The 12,814-nt window shown below is 41.4% G+C and overlaps 1 protein-coding gene across 3 annotated transcripts in view; it reads left to right on the forward strand.

Annotated features, from left to right (window-relative positions):
* Positions 1-2,415: 2,415 nt before the first annotated feature.
* RAP1GDS1 (Rap1 GTPase-GDP dissociation stimulator 1) overlaps positions 2,416-12,814 on the forward strand; it is a 90,201-nt gene continuing 79,802 nt past the window's right edge. For 2 of the 3 annotated variants that reach the window (XM_058837593.1, XM_058837592.1), the window contains exon 1: positions 2,417-2,692. In XM_058837593.1, the coding sequence (XP_058693576.1) occupies positions 2,689-2,692 (4 nt within the window). In that variant the 5' untranslated portion in view covers positions 2,417-2,688. Of the gene's footprint in view, positions 2,693-12,814 lie in introns of all 3 variants that reach the window. The other variant, XM_058837590.1, reaches the window with a different exon arrangement.

A 12,814-nucleotide genomic window follows, 5' to 3' on the forward strand; every position in this document is an offset into this window, starting at 1 on the left:
TTCATGAATACATCAGAAGCATTCTAGTTTTGTTGTTTTTAATGAGATATTCTCACAGGTATCACTGGGCCACACTTTGCAGGTGCTGATAAAAAAAAAAAAAAAAAAAAGGGCACACTGATTTTGTGTATAATCTTCTAGGCATATGTTATCTAAGCCTAAGGGCGCAAAACTCTTTTGTATAGTCTCTTGGGGATGGGCATTCTTCTTATGAAGATTCCTCTCCCTTTTGAACTATTCCATGCCTAGCCATACATGCCAGATCTTGCATTCAACTGTAAGAATGGCAGGACTTGATTTGGAGTTATTTTTTTAACAACACCCCTTTTTTCCATTGTAGTCTTGTACCTAATTAAGGGATAGACAAAAATCAAGTCATCAGATTGTTTGGAGCTTTCTCCTTCTGTTCTAGAATTAACAAGTATCCAGTCAAAAGAACAAAATGTCTCCTTAGTATTGCATTGTTCTTTTCGATCCACTGAAACTAATTATAATCAAAGACATTCTACGGTCTCTTTCTGGCAGTGTTTTGAACACAGAACTCTTTAGAAGTCACTGCCCTCAAAATCCTTTCTTGGAGCAGGCAATGGTCCTACTTTTCTGTGTCTTGAAAAGGTACATGTGTGCATTTCATTTAGGACATGTAAGTAAACTAGAGAAACTTGAGCATTTTACTGTTTCTCCAATTTATCCTAGGTGGGATTTATCCCACATTAAATAATATGTGGAATATCTCTTCCATGATCCCTCAAAGACAGATCAGTAAGAAGAGAACTTCAATGCCTTTCCCCCCAGACAAACAGAGGATACATTTGGGACACAGTTATAAAGTAAAAGCAAAATTTATTGCTGAGTGAAAGAAATAAGGAGGTAAAAACATAGAACAAAGATGAATTTCAGACAAGGCTTGAAAACAGAGGAAAGAAGAAAAAAAATACAGCTTTTCACCACTTAGACTCATTTAAGAAACCCCGTGGGTTTTTTTAAGTACTGAATTAGATAAACCCTGCAGTTAAAAACTCAACATGTTCTGGTTTGAATTTTCTGCAGTCTCAGTGCAATGAAAACAGTAACAAAACTGGTTGTGTTGTCTAGCATTATAAAACATACTAATTTTCAGCATCAGTTGATCATAAAATTACATATCTTCAGTGTCAAGTTCTGCATACTGGGACAGTGGTTAACCCTGCTGAAGTCAACGACAAAATTCCGCTGTTTCCTAAGAAAAGAGGTGGTGAATAATAGGGCTATACCAAAGTAAATGGATAAACCCCAACATGTTCAGTCTGTACTCTGCAGAAAGACTGATGAATTATTCTTTGCTTGTCACATCACACTGCCCTTTTACAGGCATGAAAGCTCCTGGGACGTGTTCCAGAGAGGAAATCCCTGGCAGCTGCTGACTGCTGGTGAGAGGGACTACTGGTGTCATTTGTGAAGCCACTGTGGGGGATGATTCAACTACAACTTCTTTTTTGCATCACTCATCAGAATTGTCCTTGGCCTATCCATTTTTACACAGCAAGCAAACCCCTTTTATCGTGCTCTGTGGTCCTACTCTATTTAACCATACTTTAGGATTTACTCAGGTAAAACCATGAATGCATAACCATGGGAAGATTTAGAAAATGCCACAAAAGCTTCTCAATTCAACATCTCCTTGCCCCTCAAATGTTTCCTACTGAAAATGCTATGAGCACTGTAACAGCAAACAGTTCCTTATTGTTCTACACTTTACAGATACGGAACACTCGAGGGCAGAAGGGAATCGGGACCACTGAACACAGACATTCGTTTTCTTGTTAAAAATGCCTTCCACACACAACTACCTCGTGCCTTTTTTCAGTTTCGGGTATGAAACCTGTCAAGTTGTTTCAGCAAAACGTGCAGCACTTGAACATCACTTGCCGCTTCCTCCGCTGATCCTTTTCCTCACACAGACCACCTAAAAAAAAAAAAAAAAAAACCCAAACAAAACCAATCCTTATCCATCCAGCATAATCCCCTCCTTCTTGGAAAACGCTTTTTCTTTTAGTACATATCATTAAATATGAACTAAAAAACGGCGAGCGCCGTATTTAAACCACCCCGCGTTACTCGCGGACCGAGGAACGGCGCACAGCTGCGGTGGCGCGGGGATGTGCGGAGATGCGCGGGGATGAGTGGAGATGTGCGGGGATGAGTGGAGATGTGCGGGGATGTGCGGGGATAAGCGGAGATGTGCGGGGATGTGCGGCGAGCACCACGCCGCACCCGCGCTCTCTCTGTCCCCGGCAGCCGCCCCCAGGAGCCGGCAGGCGGCCCCACCCCAGCCCGTGTAACAAAGGAGGCCCGAGGGGCGGCAGCCGGAGCTGCGAGCGGCCCCGCCCCGCCACCGCCTCCTCCCCAGCCGGGGGCGCTGCCGCCGGCCCCGCGCCGCCTCCTCCCTCGCTGCGCGGCTCCCGCCCTTCCCCGGCGGCGGTCGGCGGCGGCTCGGTGCGGCCGGGCGGGCGGGCTGTCGGGCGGGGTGTCTCCCGGCCGTGCCCGGATGTGCTGCCCTGACTCATAGCCCGCCGCACGCAGGCTCCGCGCCGCGCCCCGCTCCGCGCACACGCCTCCCGCGCCTCCCTCCGCGCCGGCGGAGAGGCGGCGGCTGCAGGAGCAGCAGCAGCGGCAGCAGCAGGAGCCGGAGGAGGCCGCGGCGGCACCATGGGTAAGTCGCCCCAGCCCCGCGCTGTGCAGCCCCTGCCGCCGCCCCTCCGCCCCGGGAGGCCGCCGCCCGCTCGGCTCCGGCGGGCGGGAAGAGGTGGCCGGTGCAACTTTGCCATCGGCCGCCTCCCTAGCGGGGCCGGGGCGGAGGCTCCGGGCTCCGCCGAGCCCCCCCGGTTCCGCCGGCGCTGCCGCGGCCGCTGCCCGGCCCCTGCGGCGCAAAGTTTCCGCGGCTGCCGCCGCCCGCCGGCTGCGCCCGGCCCCGGAGCTCCCGCACGGCACTCGCGGAGCCGGGGCTGCGGCCGGGGTTAGGGGCAGGAACAACTGCCCGGCTGCCAAGGGGGGCTCGGAGAGAGGAGTTATGTAAGGCACCCCCAGGACGCTTTCCCAGGTAGTGTTTGCATAATGGAGCTAAGTTGGAGTAGCACGTTTAGATTGTTTTGTAATCTCTGCTCATTGTTTGAGGAAGGCAAGGGTCCTCGTATTTCTCCGTTTTTTAGAGCGTTAATCGTGCCTAGAAATGCAGCCATGTTACCTCTCCTTTTTTTTTGTATTAAGATTATAAATTAAGTAGTTTCACGCTGATTGACACTTGTGTGGAGTGCCCAACAAATGCCACACGAGACCAGGAAGCGTGGTATTTGGGTTTTCTTAACAGAGCTGCTGATGAATTTCTCTTGCCTTCTTCATCCTCTTGCACAAAGCTACAGCTCTCCCTCTATGAGAGCTCCCAGCCACCATAAAAACAGATTTTCCAGAAATCTGGCTGTATTGTAGATCCTAGGGATGGGTAGGAGGTGCCCACGTTGAGCTGCCAAAGACCCAGCCAGTATGCCAGACGTGATGATGGGATCAAGGTTGCGGGTCCAGAGGGTGAAGAGTTATGGTTCACAAGCAGGCTAAGGCAGCTCCTGAATTCGGCTCGGGTATTTGACATCAGCACTTCCTGTGGCCTTAGGTATATCAGTAGTTTCTTTGCAGATCACATGCATCTTTCACTTTTAACTAGAAGTTTCCGTGGAAGGAAGCTGTTGCTGTGCCTCAGTTTTTCTGGTTGTGAGGTGAGGTTAAGTACTGATTTAACTCCTTTAAAGCAGTGGAAAAACTTCAGAGAATCACACACTCTAGACGCTGCCAGGGTGAGACGTGAGGAATAACTGTCAGATTTCATCAGAGTTAAGTTAAAGTCCAATAATGTAGTGAAGATCTCTTTTTTGTGAGGGTTGAAAGGGCAAAATACCAAAATTTAATTTGGCTGTGCTTCCTGTCTCCATTCAAAAAGTAAGACTATTAATCTCATCATTCTGGTCAAAGTCTAGCTATTTTGGCTTCCAAAAATAGTAACTTCAGGGCATCAGCTAAAACCTGCTCAGAAAAGCTGGTGCAGAATGAGCACATAACTCCTTTTTAGAGGAACTACACTTCAGTTGCAGGCAAGTTTGTAAACAGCTTGAGAATCTGCTACAAAATCTTGCTGCCAAAGTAAGACTAGTTATAATTATTTTCAGGAAGACTGAAATAACTTGCCTGTAGACTCTGTCAGCACCTGTCCATAATTGCCTAGAGAGATTTCTTGTGAAAATGCTGAGGAAGGGTGGTTTTTTGGGGGCTTTTTCTGTTCTTCACATATCAGGGTCTGATTCCAGTGTGTCTAAAATCAAAGCAAACTGTAAGTGGCCTCTGCAGCAGTTCTTGTGAGTGGCAAAGATTGAAATCAGTTTCACCTTGGCTGACAACTGTAATGACTTTTCATGTCTTAAGATCTATGTTTAAGCTTATACAGTCAATGCAGTAGATTCCCTCATTCAGGTTATAGCTTTCTTTTTGGTAACACATAGCATAAAAGCTGAAAATCCTTAGAATTAAAACAAGGATGAACTTGTTCTTCCAATGGCTTTTATATCTTTCCAGAAATCGTGCTCAACAAACAAGTGTTTGTGGCAGAGAATGCTAAGTGATATCTTGCATTCAAATATATGGTCTTTTCAGTATTTATGAAGGTTGGCATAGTACTAACTGGTTTGTATACTAAAGATATAACATGGAAGCCCAAGAAGATATATTCTAAGTCAAATCAAAATATTTCTGTAGTTAAAAATACTTGTTATGCGTATGTGGATCTGCCTTATCTCTACTGTAGAGAAATTTGTCTTCTGCTATACTGTTTCCATGTGTGTGTTCCTCTGAAGATATTACCACCGCAGTTGTTTCCTCCTGAGGGGTTGATCTTTCCTCACACTAACACTAGTTCTTTCCAGAATTGTAACTTCTGATGTTTGCATTTAAGGTTTGTAAAGCTGTGTCTGAGTTAAAGTGCAAACACTATTCAGCTTCTGGCTTTGAGAGATAGGTGGCCTTAAGTAGAGCTGGCAGAGAACTTTGAATACTTTTAGGTGATGTGTGCACCACCACTACTTCTTCTTTCCTTATTAAAAAAACTTGCAAGGCTTTTACTTTTCAGTTACTAATGTAACACTTTAGTTTCACAATGAACGGTCCCTTTCCTCAGTCAATTCTTGTTTTTAACCTCGAAAAACACAACTGATAAACTCATGCAATCACACTGTATCCAAGAAAATCTTTCCATTTTAGAGTGACTGATGGTGGTTATTTGTATGCAGGCTGCAATTATTCCTCAGGTGTAAATTAATTAAATAAAATATTAAATAAAAAATGAAATAAAAATTAGGAACTTTGTTACAATTTGACCACTCAGCAGTAATCCATCGAGCCCAAAAGATTGAAAAACACCACATGAGAGTTTGTATGCAGAATACAAATACAGGATACAGTTGTTTTCACGGCACTTATCACTTTGTTTGAAGTGTTAGTTACAGTATGTAATAGTGAAAGTTCATAAAAATGTTCTTCCATTTTGAGAGTCCTGGTCTTGTTAGCAGGAAATGGAAGGCAGCCTCTGCTCAGACTTGGGTGTTTAGCTGGGCAACAAACTGCATAAGCAGCCTTCTAGTCTCTCTTTACAATACCTAACGTTAAAGGCTCAGTGACAAATTATGTAAGATTCCCAGTCTGTAATGTAGATGGATTTGTTGTAGTACTGTCCATTTAGTTGTCACAACAAAGATTTATATTACCGCTCTCCTCCCAGATATACCCAATTTTCTCTTCCATTTTTCCTGAAGCATTAGCACGTGCAAACAGCCTGGTGGTTGTGAAACACCCAATTCAAACTGAACCACAGAGCAGGGTGTAACAAACCATTGCCTGTCTTCACAATGATGGTTCATGAAATAGAGGAGACAGGAGGATGTAAAGCTTCAGGCATGGCTGTGTCCAGTATTACTTTTGGGAAGATAGTGTAAACCAACCTGCTTTTGATCAAAAAAATGTAATCAGTAGCTTCAGATGAGACAAATGAAAATTAATGGGGAAAAAATCTTCCATCTTGAGCTCTTTTGCTAGTTTTCTTACATGAAATGCAAATCTGACAAGAGTTACGTCAATTGCACAAACAGATAATTTATCATTCTTTTAAAGTTTTTGCTAAAACAATCAGACTTTTAACACCATCAGCATATTGGTTCTAGCCAGCCAGAATACACCAGTTTAAGCCAGTATAAAGGGTTGTCAGCATTTTTGAAAAAATAAGGCTGATTTTGGTAAAAGTCTTCTCTTTAAAACATAAAGAGAGAAGAAACTGCTTTTAGGCTGCATCTCTTGCTTCAATAATATTTCTTGAAGTGTGCTTTTAAAGCAGGCAGAAAGGTTAGGTTACTTCTGAGTGACCTTCCTCAGTGAATAACTGTTCCCATGATCAGGCCAGTATTTGTGATCTTCTGTTACTATGTGAGTCTGAAACCAACCATTTTTGTCTTTAGCTTTAGGTTAAAGGCTTCATTCACAAGTATATTTCCTGAGAACAGAAGATGAGTTAGTTTCAGAAGCCTGTGAGGAATGTCTGGCTTTTGTAGCATCAAACTGAAAGAGGAAAGGGCAGAAGAACAGCTGAAACCTGAAGGAAACAAAAGCAGTAATAATGGAAATGAGAAAGCTACCAAGACAAGAATAGAAGGGAACAAAAATCCCTTAAGGGAAATGCACGAAGGGAGAGAAATCCTAGAACTAAAGATGGATGAATGGAACAACAGAGGACAGAAACAGGAGGAAGAAAAGAGTTCTACTCTATATCCCTCCCCAAAATATAAGGGAAATAGCTAGGATAATGTAAATAAAATCAGATATTTATTACTTTTTTTTTTAAATATACTATGAATTGTATGCTCCTGACAGTCTTTGAGAAGACTCATTATAGTTTTCCATCTTTCTCAAGTAAAGTTGAATTATTTCTGGAAGTTCTCAATATTTAATTATATATAAATATGTAAAATAAAAAGAAGATTAGCATAAACAAGTATTTATTAAAAAAAAAAGGGAAAATAATGTCATTGCTGTTTGACAGGAGAGAAGGCTATGGAGATTCCTCTGTCAAGGCATTTGTCAAGGAGGTTGATTGCTATCCCTTCTTAACTGTCACAGGATGAAGTTCATGTTTTAGGATAAAGTGACATTAGACAGTGACCTAGTTACTTATGTAAGAGAAAACCCACTTTTCACTGCTGACTGGTCCACCTGGGTCTGTTCACTGCTGTGCTGGAGAAAATGAGCATTCCTGCTGTCTTGATAGTGTTGAAGGCATTAAATTTCAATGCTAACTTGCTTCCAGATTAAAATAGATTAGGAACTACATCTAAGCTTCTGGAAATTAGGTGTCTTGAAATGTTAATATGTGTTCTGCAGCTAATGGAGAAGTTTTTCTAATGGTGGTTTGAATTTTAATTAGACAAGGAGCTTTTCCTACAAAGGGATTTTATAAGTAGCAGCTTTCACTGCAAGGACAGTCTCTCAGGACCTCTTTTTGTTAAATATGGTATAGAAAATTGTTTCTATCTACAGATTTTATTGTAATGGTAACCAAATGAAATTTGTTTTGGTAGAGTAAAATGGTAGTTAAAAGCCATGTATTTCTGAATGTTGAAGTTCCTTTTAGTGCAAAAACATAGCTGATGTGTATTAGAATTTGTGTGTGCTCCAGATATGCCTAATAGAATTTGTAAACCCTCTGGAACAAGTGGCTGTGGTTCAAGGAGGCTCAAAGCTGTGCACAGAACCTGACGACGTTTGTTCAGCCTGAGAGCTGCATGGCTCTGGCTTAGGGAGCTTTGAAGTTGTGCAGAAACCCTGGTGATCTCATGTGGTTCTTAAGATATAGTTCAAGTAGATTACAGAGTTGGCAGATGCCCAGAAGAATTTGTCAAATCTATAAACCAGATAACTGCTGCTCATTTTATCTCCAGGTGGAGGACAGAATTTAGTGCATGATGCTTTGGGACTTGCAAATAATTACAGCATGCCTAAACTGTCCACGTGTAAATGTGCACAGGCAAGGCATGTGTCTTAGAAATATCTCTGACCTGAAGAACTTTCAGATATAGCTACACAAATTATGGTAAGTGTCAGGGAAAAAATGTGTGTATGTCTGAAGTAGTTGGAATTATAATATGCATAAATTGACAGTGTGGATGCATGTATAAAGTTGTGTTAAAATTTGCAGTTTAAAATAAATGGAATGCTTTCATTATTTCTAGGTCAAATGTATTATTAAAATCACATTTACTCATTTAAAACTCAGGGGAAATAAGTTTTTTTTTTAATTCACACTTTTGCAAAGGAAGTTCTTTTAGTGATCCACTTCAACAGTAGCTCCCATTTCCTTCACATCTAACAACTCTTAAAAACTCACTGCCTCCTAGTTGTGTACTACAGGAACATCTGAGGCATTTGTCAGTTCTGAGCTTTTATCAAAACACTGAACTATTCATTGTGTTAGTGATAACTCAGGGAGGTTCATGAAAGTTAATCAGTGCTTGAATTCAGCCATTGGTTCCATCCACTGGTACTTACCAGCCTGATGGACACAATGATTTTGAAGACATATATAAAATTTATGTATCATTCGAATTTTTTCCTATCACTTGACAAGTCTTTTCAGTATCTGATTAAATCCAGTTAATCAAATACTTAAATTCACATGGTGAATAGCGGCCTTTTTTTCAGAGTCCTGTCTATGCTCTGCAAATGTATTTGGGAGTAAGACTGGACAGGGGGATGGAGGTAAGAAGACTGGGATTGAAGGAGGAAAGCAACTAAGCATTGTAGGATGGAGGATGTGTTGAGGATTGAACAAAACCCTTTACAAATTTGTCAGGGCTGCCAGTGAGCCTGTGGGGTACAGACCTGTGCTTGGGAAGCCTGAGGAAGTGACAGCTCAGCATCTCCTGGTAGTCTTAAGTTCTTATTTCCACTGTCAGCTGCCTGTACATTTATGGCCTTCACGATGTACTAGCATGGAGCATCAAGGCACAAAACCTGCAGTTGAAAACCCTGTCCTTTCTGCCTTCTTTACCTTTCAGTAATTGCCTTTATTTCTAGAACACATCAGTCCAGAAAGAACACCGTGTACAGCAGAGTACTCAACTTTCTCTCATCCTGTCTTCTGTGCATTGGAGGTCTAAACTTGGAGGAGAGCTCTTACACTCGGCACGTGACAAACTCTGTTCCCTTTTGCCCTTAATTATACCCAGGCTAGGAACTAAAATTGTACCACATGGATGAATTCTGTGAATGGAAACTGAAAATGCTGCTAGCCTAGATCTTTTACATAAATATCAAAATCAGGCAACATGAACATCTGCAAGCCTTTGTAATCTCTAGGGTGAGTGAAGTGTTTGGCTGGGGAGCTCTGCCTGTTGCTGAGGGTGCCTTGCAGCAGTTGGGAACTCCTCTTGGGAGCAAATTTAGAAATGCTTCCTGTCTTTGATGTTGGATATCAAGTCATTGGATATGACAGTCCAATGACTTTAATTAGACTATTTTAACTTTCCTAGCCTTAAATGCAACCTTACAAGTGCATGCCACTATTTACAGAACCGGTAGCATCCCTTCTCCTTGCTTTAGCCTTACTAAGTTTGTTCCCATATTCCTTTCCTGTGGAGATATCCCATCATGTTCACTGTCAACAGCACCCAGTACCCTGCAGGCAAAGCTTGAGTTCCACACTGCCAGATAGCTACTTTTGCTACATGAAGGCCTTGGAACGATTCCTTAAATCAAAATGCTGTTTTATCTTGACAGCAGGAGCAAAGCATGGGAAGAGAAAAGGGTTTTAAAACCTAATAGTACACATCTTTCTTATCTAATTCTTCCCTGTCCACAGGATGTTTAACTTACCCCTCCTGGGACTTTGGAGGAGGACTGACTGAAGTCAGTCTTCTGAGTCTGCTGTACTGGTGATAGCATCTTCTGTATCTGACCGCTTCCTTCAGCAGTCATTCAGTGTGCGCTCTGGACATCACTGGTCATAGTAGAACTTTATTGTTTAAGTACCTAAGACACCCTGTGTGAACTCCAGTGAGCAAGTTAGGAGAAAATGCAGTGAGTGAATGTGACCATCAAGAGGAGTGGCAGCAGCAGTGTAGCAGTTATGTGGCATTTTCATACTTACTGTTCTCTCTTTTTTTCCTTCTCCCTCAAGTGGCTGGGAGCCACAATTTTTCCTTCTTCCTCTTCCTTGCTTGTGTTGAACTGATTTAGTATCAGGGTGTTGTTCTGTGGGAGGAAAAAAAGGACAACCAGAACAGAAAACCAGTCTGTGAACACATTTGTTGTAAAAATGTCTGGTACAGTCAAATTAAATTAGAAATCCACTAATACACTTTATACAAATACAAATTTGCTCTCATCCTGCAAAGCTTGTCAGGCTTTCTTACCCATTTCTCTGTGAAGCTCAGGGAAAATATATAGTCATGCTGGCTCCTGCCATGTGGAATTACAGGAAAAGCAGGGAAGCATTGGTGATTGAGGGAAAGAGGAGGAATATGTACATAGGAAGTTGGTGGCAGGAATTGAGCAGGTTTGGGGGGGGGGGGCAAGAGGGTTTGGCTCTTCGTTTTTCTAAGCCTTTGCAATGAAAATCCCATCACCCATTTACAGCAAGACAGTGCCTCAGTTGAATCAAAGATAGTAATCAATACATTTGTGTGCAGTAGTGCCCAAAATACAGTGTACACTTTCCAGGCAAAGCCCACAGATCTCTGTCTGGTGTATTTATTTACAATGTATTTATTCAGTTCTTTTCTAGTTTGCCTAATACTCATTTTTTACATTTTTGTACACTCTTTTCACAGCTTTCCTATTCCTTCCGACTTCTGGGCAATTTTATTGCCCAGTTTTCTACATCTTCTTCCAGCTACCTATTCTTTTCCATCTTCTCTCCCATCTCACATCAGGTTCTTTCTTTATTAGATAAATACATGACAGCTTCTTTTACCATATATATCCTTTTCACCATCTTTGTTAGGGAAAGAATTGAAAAACAGGTGCTCAGTTTTGTAATTTCAAGAGCTTTGAAGTGTTTTGGTGGTTTTTTTATGTACTTATCTTTGTTTAAATATCAAGTAATTTACAACCAGCTTAAAATCACGCTTCAGTTCTGCCTAACTTACAATAGGTGACAATATATGAAAGAATGTATCTTGTAGGAAAGGAATTGTACAGAATTGAGCCCTATTTGTGTAAATGCTATTTCTTCAGCATTCCTGTACCCCCACAAAGCCCACACTGAGTACCAGTGAAGTCATTTGGCTCCTGCTTTTTTGACTTGGCTGTGCTACAGCTTAAACTGTCCTGTTTTGGTGAAAGCATGCAAAATGGCATGGGTCACTCCACCCTTTCGTGGCATAGTAATATTGGCTCCCCAGTTTGTGCAGGTAGGGGAGGAAGGCAGACATTGGACTGATTTGGACCATCAGAAACACTTTTAACATGTCTCCTATTCCTAGATATGGTGCTATACTAATACATAGCCTCTGAAGGAACTTGCTAAATGAAGAAAGAGCTCTATTTGATGATAGAGAAAATGATTTGGTAAACTTGGTTTTTCTTTTAAATTGATGGAAGTATGTAGTTTATATAATTTGTTATATCAAAGAAGAAACCAATTTAACATAGAGATCATCATGTTAGAACATCCTCTTGTAAAAGGACCAGTAAGCACAGTGCCACAAGCTATTAATTTACATACAGTGACCTTTGTTCTATCTTGTAGCAGCATAAAGAAAAAGGAATTACTGCATTTTCAGAATGAAATTCACTTTGTAGTCATTAGGTGATAGCTTTTGACACTTTCTGATATTCCCAGAAAATGTTGGGAATTTCTCTTTGAAAGACTTTTACATGTTATGCTTCTAATCACACAAGTAAGTTTGGACACTTACTTCTCTGAAGGCAAGAATGGTGGAAACAAACAAAAAGCAATTCAGTGTAGATTTCTTTGGAATGCAACTTCATCCCAGATACGACCTGAAATGTTTGCTTATCTTTATGAAGGTCACAACTTCTCCCTTTACAAGGTATCACAGTTCTTTTTTCTGCTGTTGAGAATAAGGTAGAATTTGAGACTTCTCACATAGTCTATGGAAGAAACTGGTAGAGTTCTCTTGTAAACATAAAATCTGAGTTCAGTGCATGCACCCAGCTCAAAACAGATGGCTGGAGAGAGAAATGCCCTAGATAATGCAGCACTTCAGTTAAGCAAGGGATGGCCTGGTTTACATTTTCTTTTTTTTCTTTAAATTGATATTAAATAGGCTTTCTGATAAAAAGCAGCAGTTGTGGACTACTGGATTGTTTTTAGCCTACTTTTAGCTCCTCCACTTCTGAACAGTTTTCTGTACTTCAGTGATCACAACAGTGAGGTATCTCTTGGAAGTGAGCATATCTAGCAACTATTTAGACTGCTTTATTTCTGAAATCAGAAGTCGTTATCAACAAAACAGCATCTTTGGCTGTGCATAAAGAATTTGCTGGATTTTGGAAAGCTGAACAATAGGCATATTTTAAAAATTACTTCGTTTTGGCAGTTTTTTTGAAACACAAAGCTTTTCTGCTTGATCCTTTATATTTTTTAAAAAATATGTAGATGAGCCTGTTACTTTTTTCCCATCACCGGTTTATGTTTTACGATCCAAAATATGCTGAGGAGCCTGTTTCCAGATTAAGATTAGACTTTTTTGGGGCAGAGATGTAAATCTGAGATCAAGGAGAAGAT

This window comes from Poecile atricapillus, chromosome 4 (assembly GCF_030490865.1).
Source record: "Poecile atricapillus isolate bPoeAtr1 chromosome 4, bPoeAtr1.hap1, whole genome shotgun sequence".
NCBI classification, from domain to species: Eukaryota; Metazoa; Chordata; class Aves; order Passeriformes; family Paridae; genus Poecile; species Poecile atricapillus.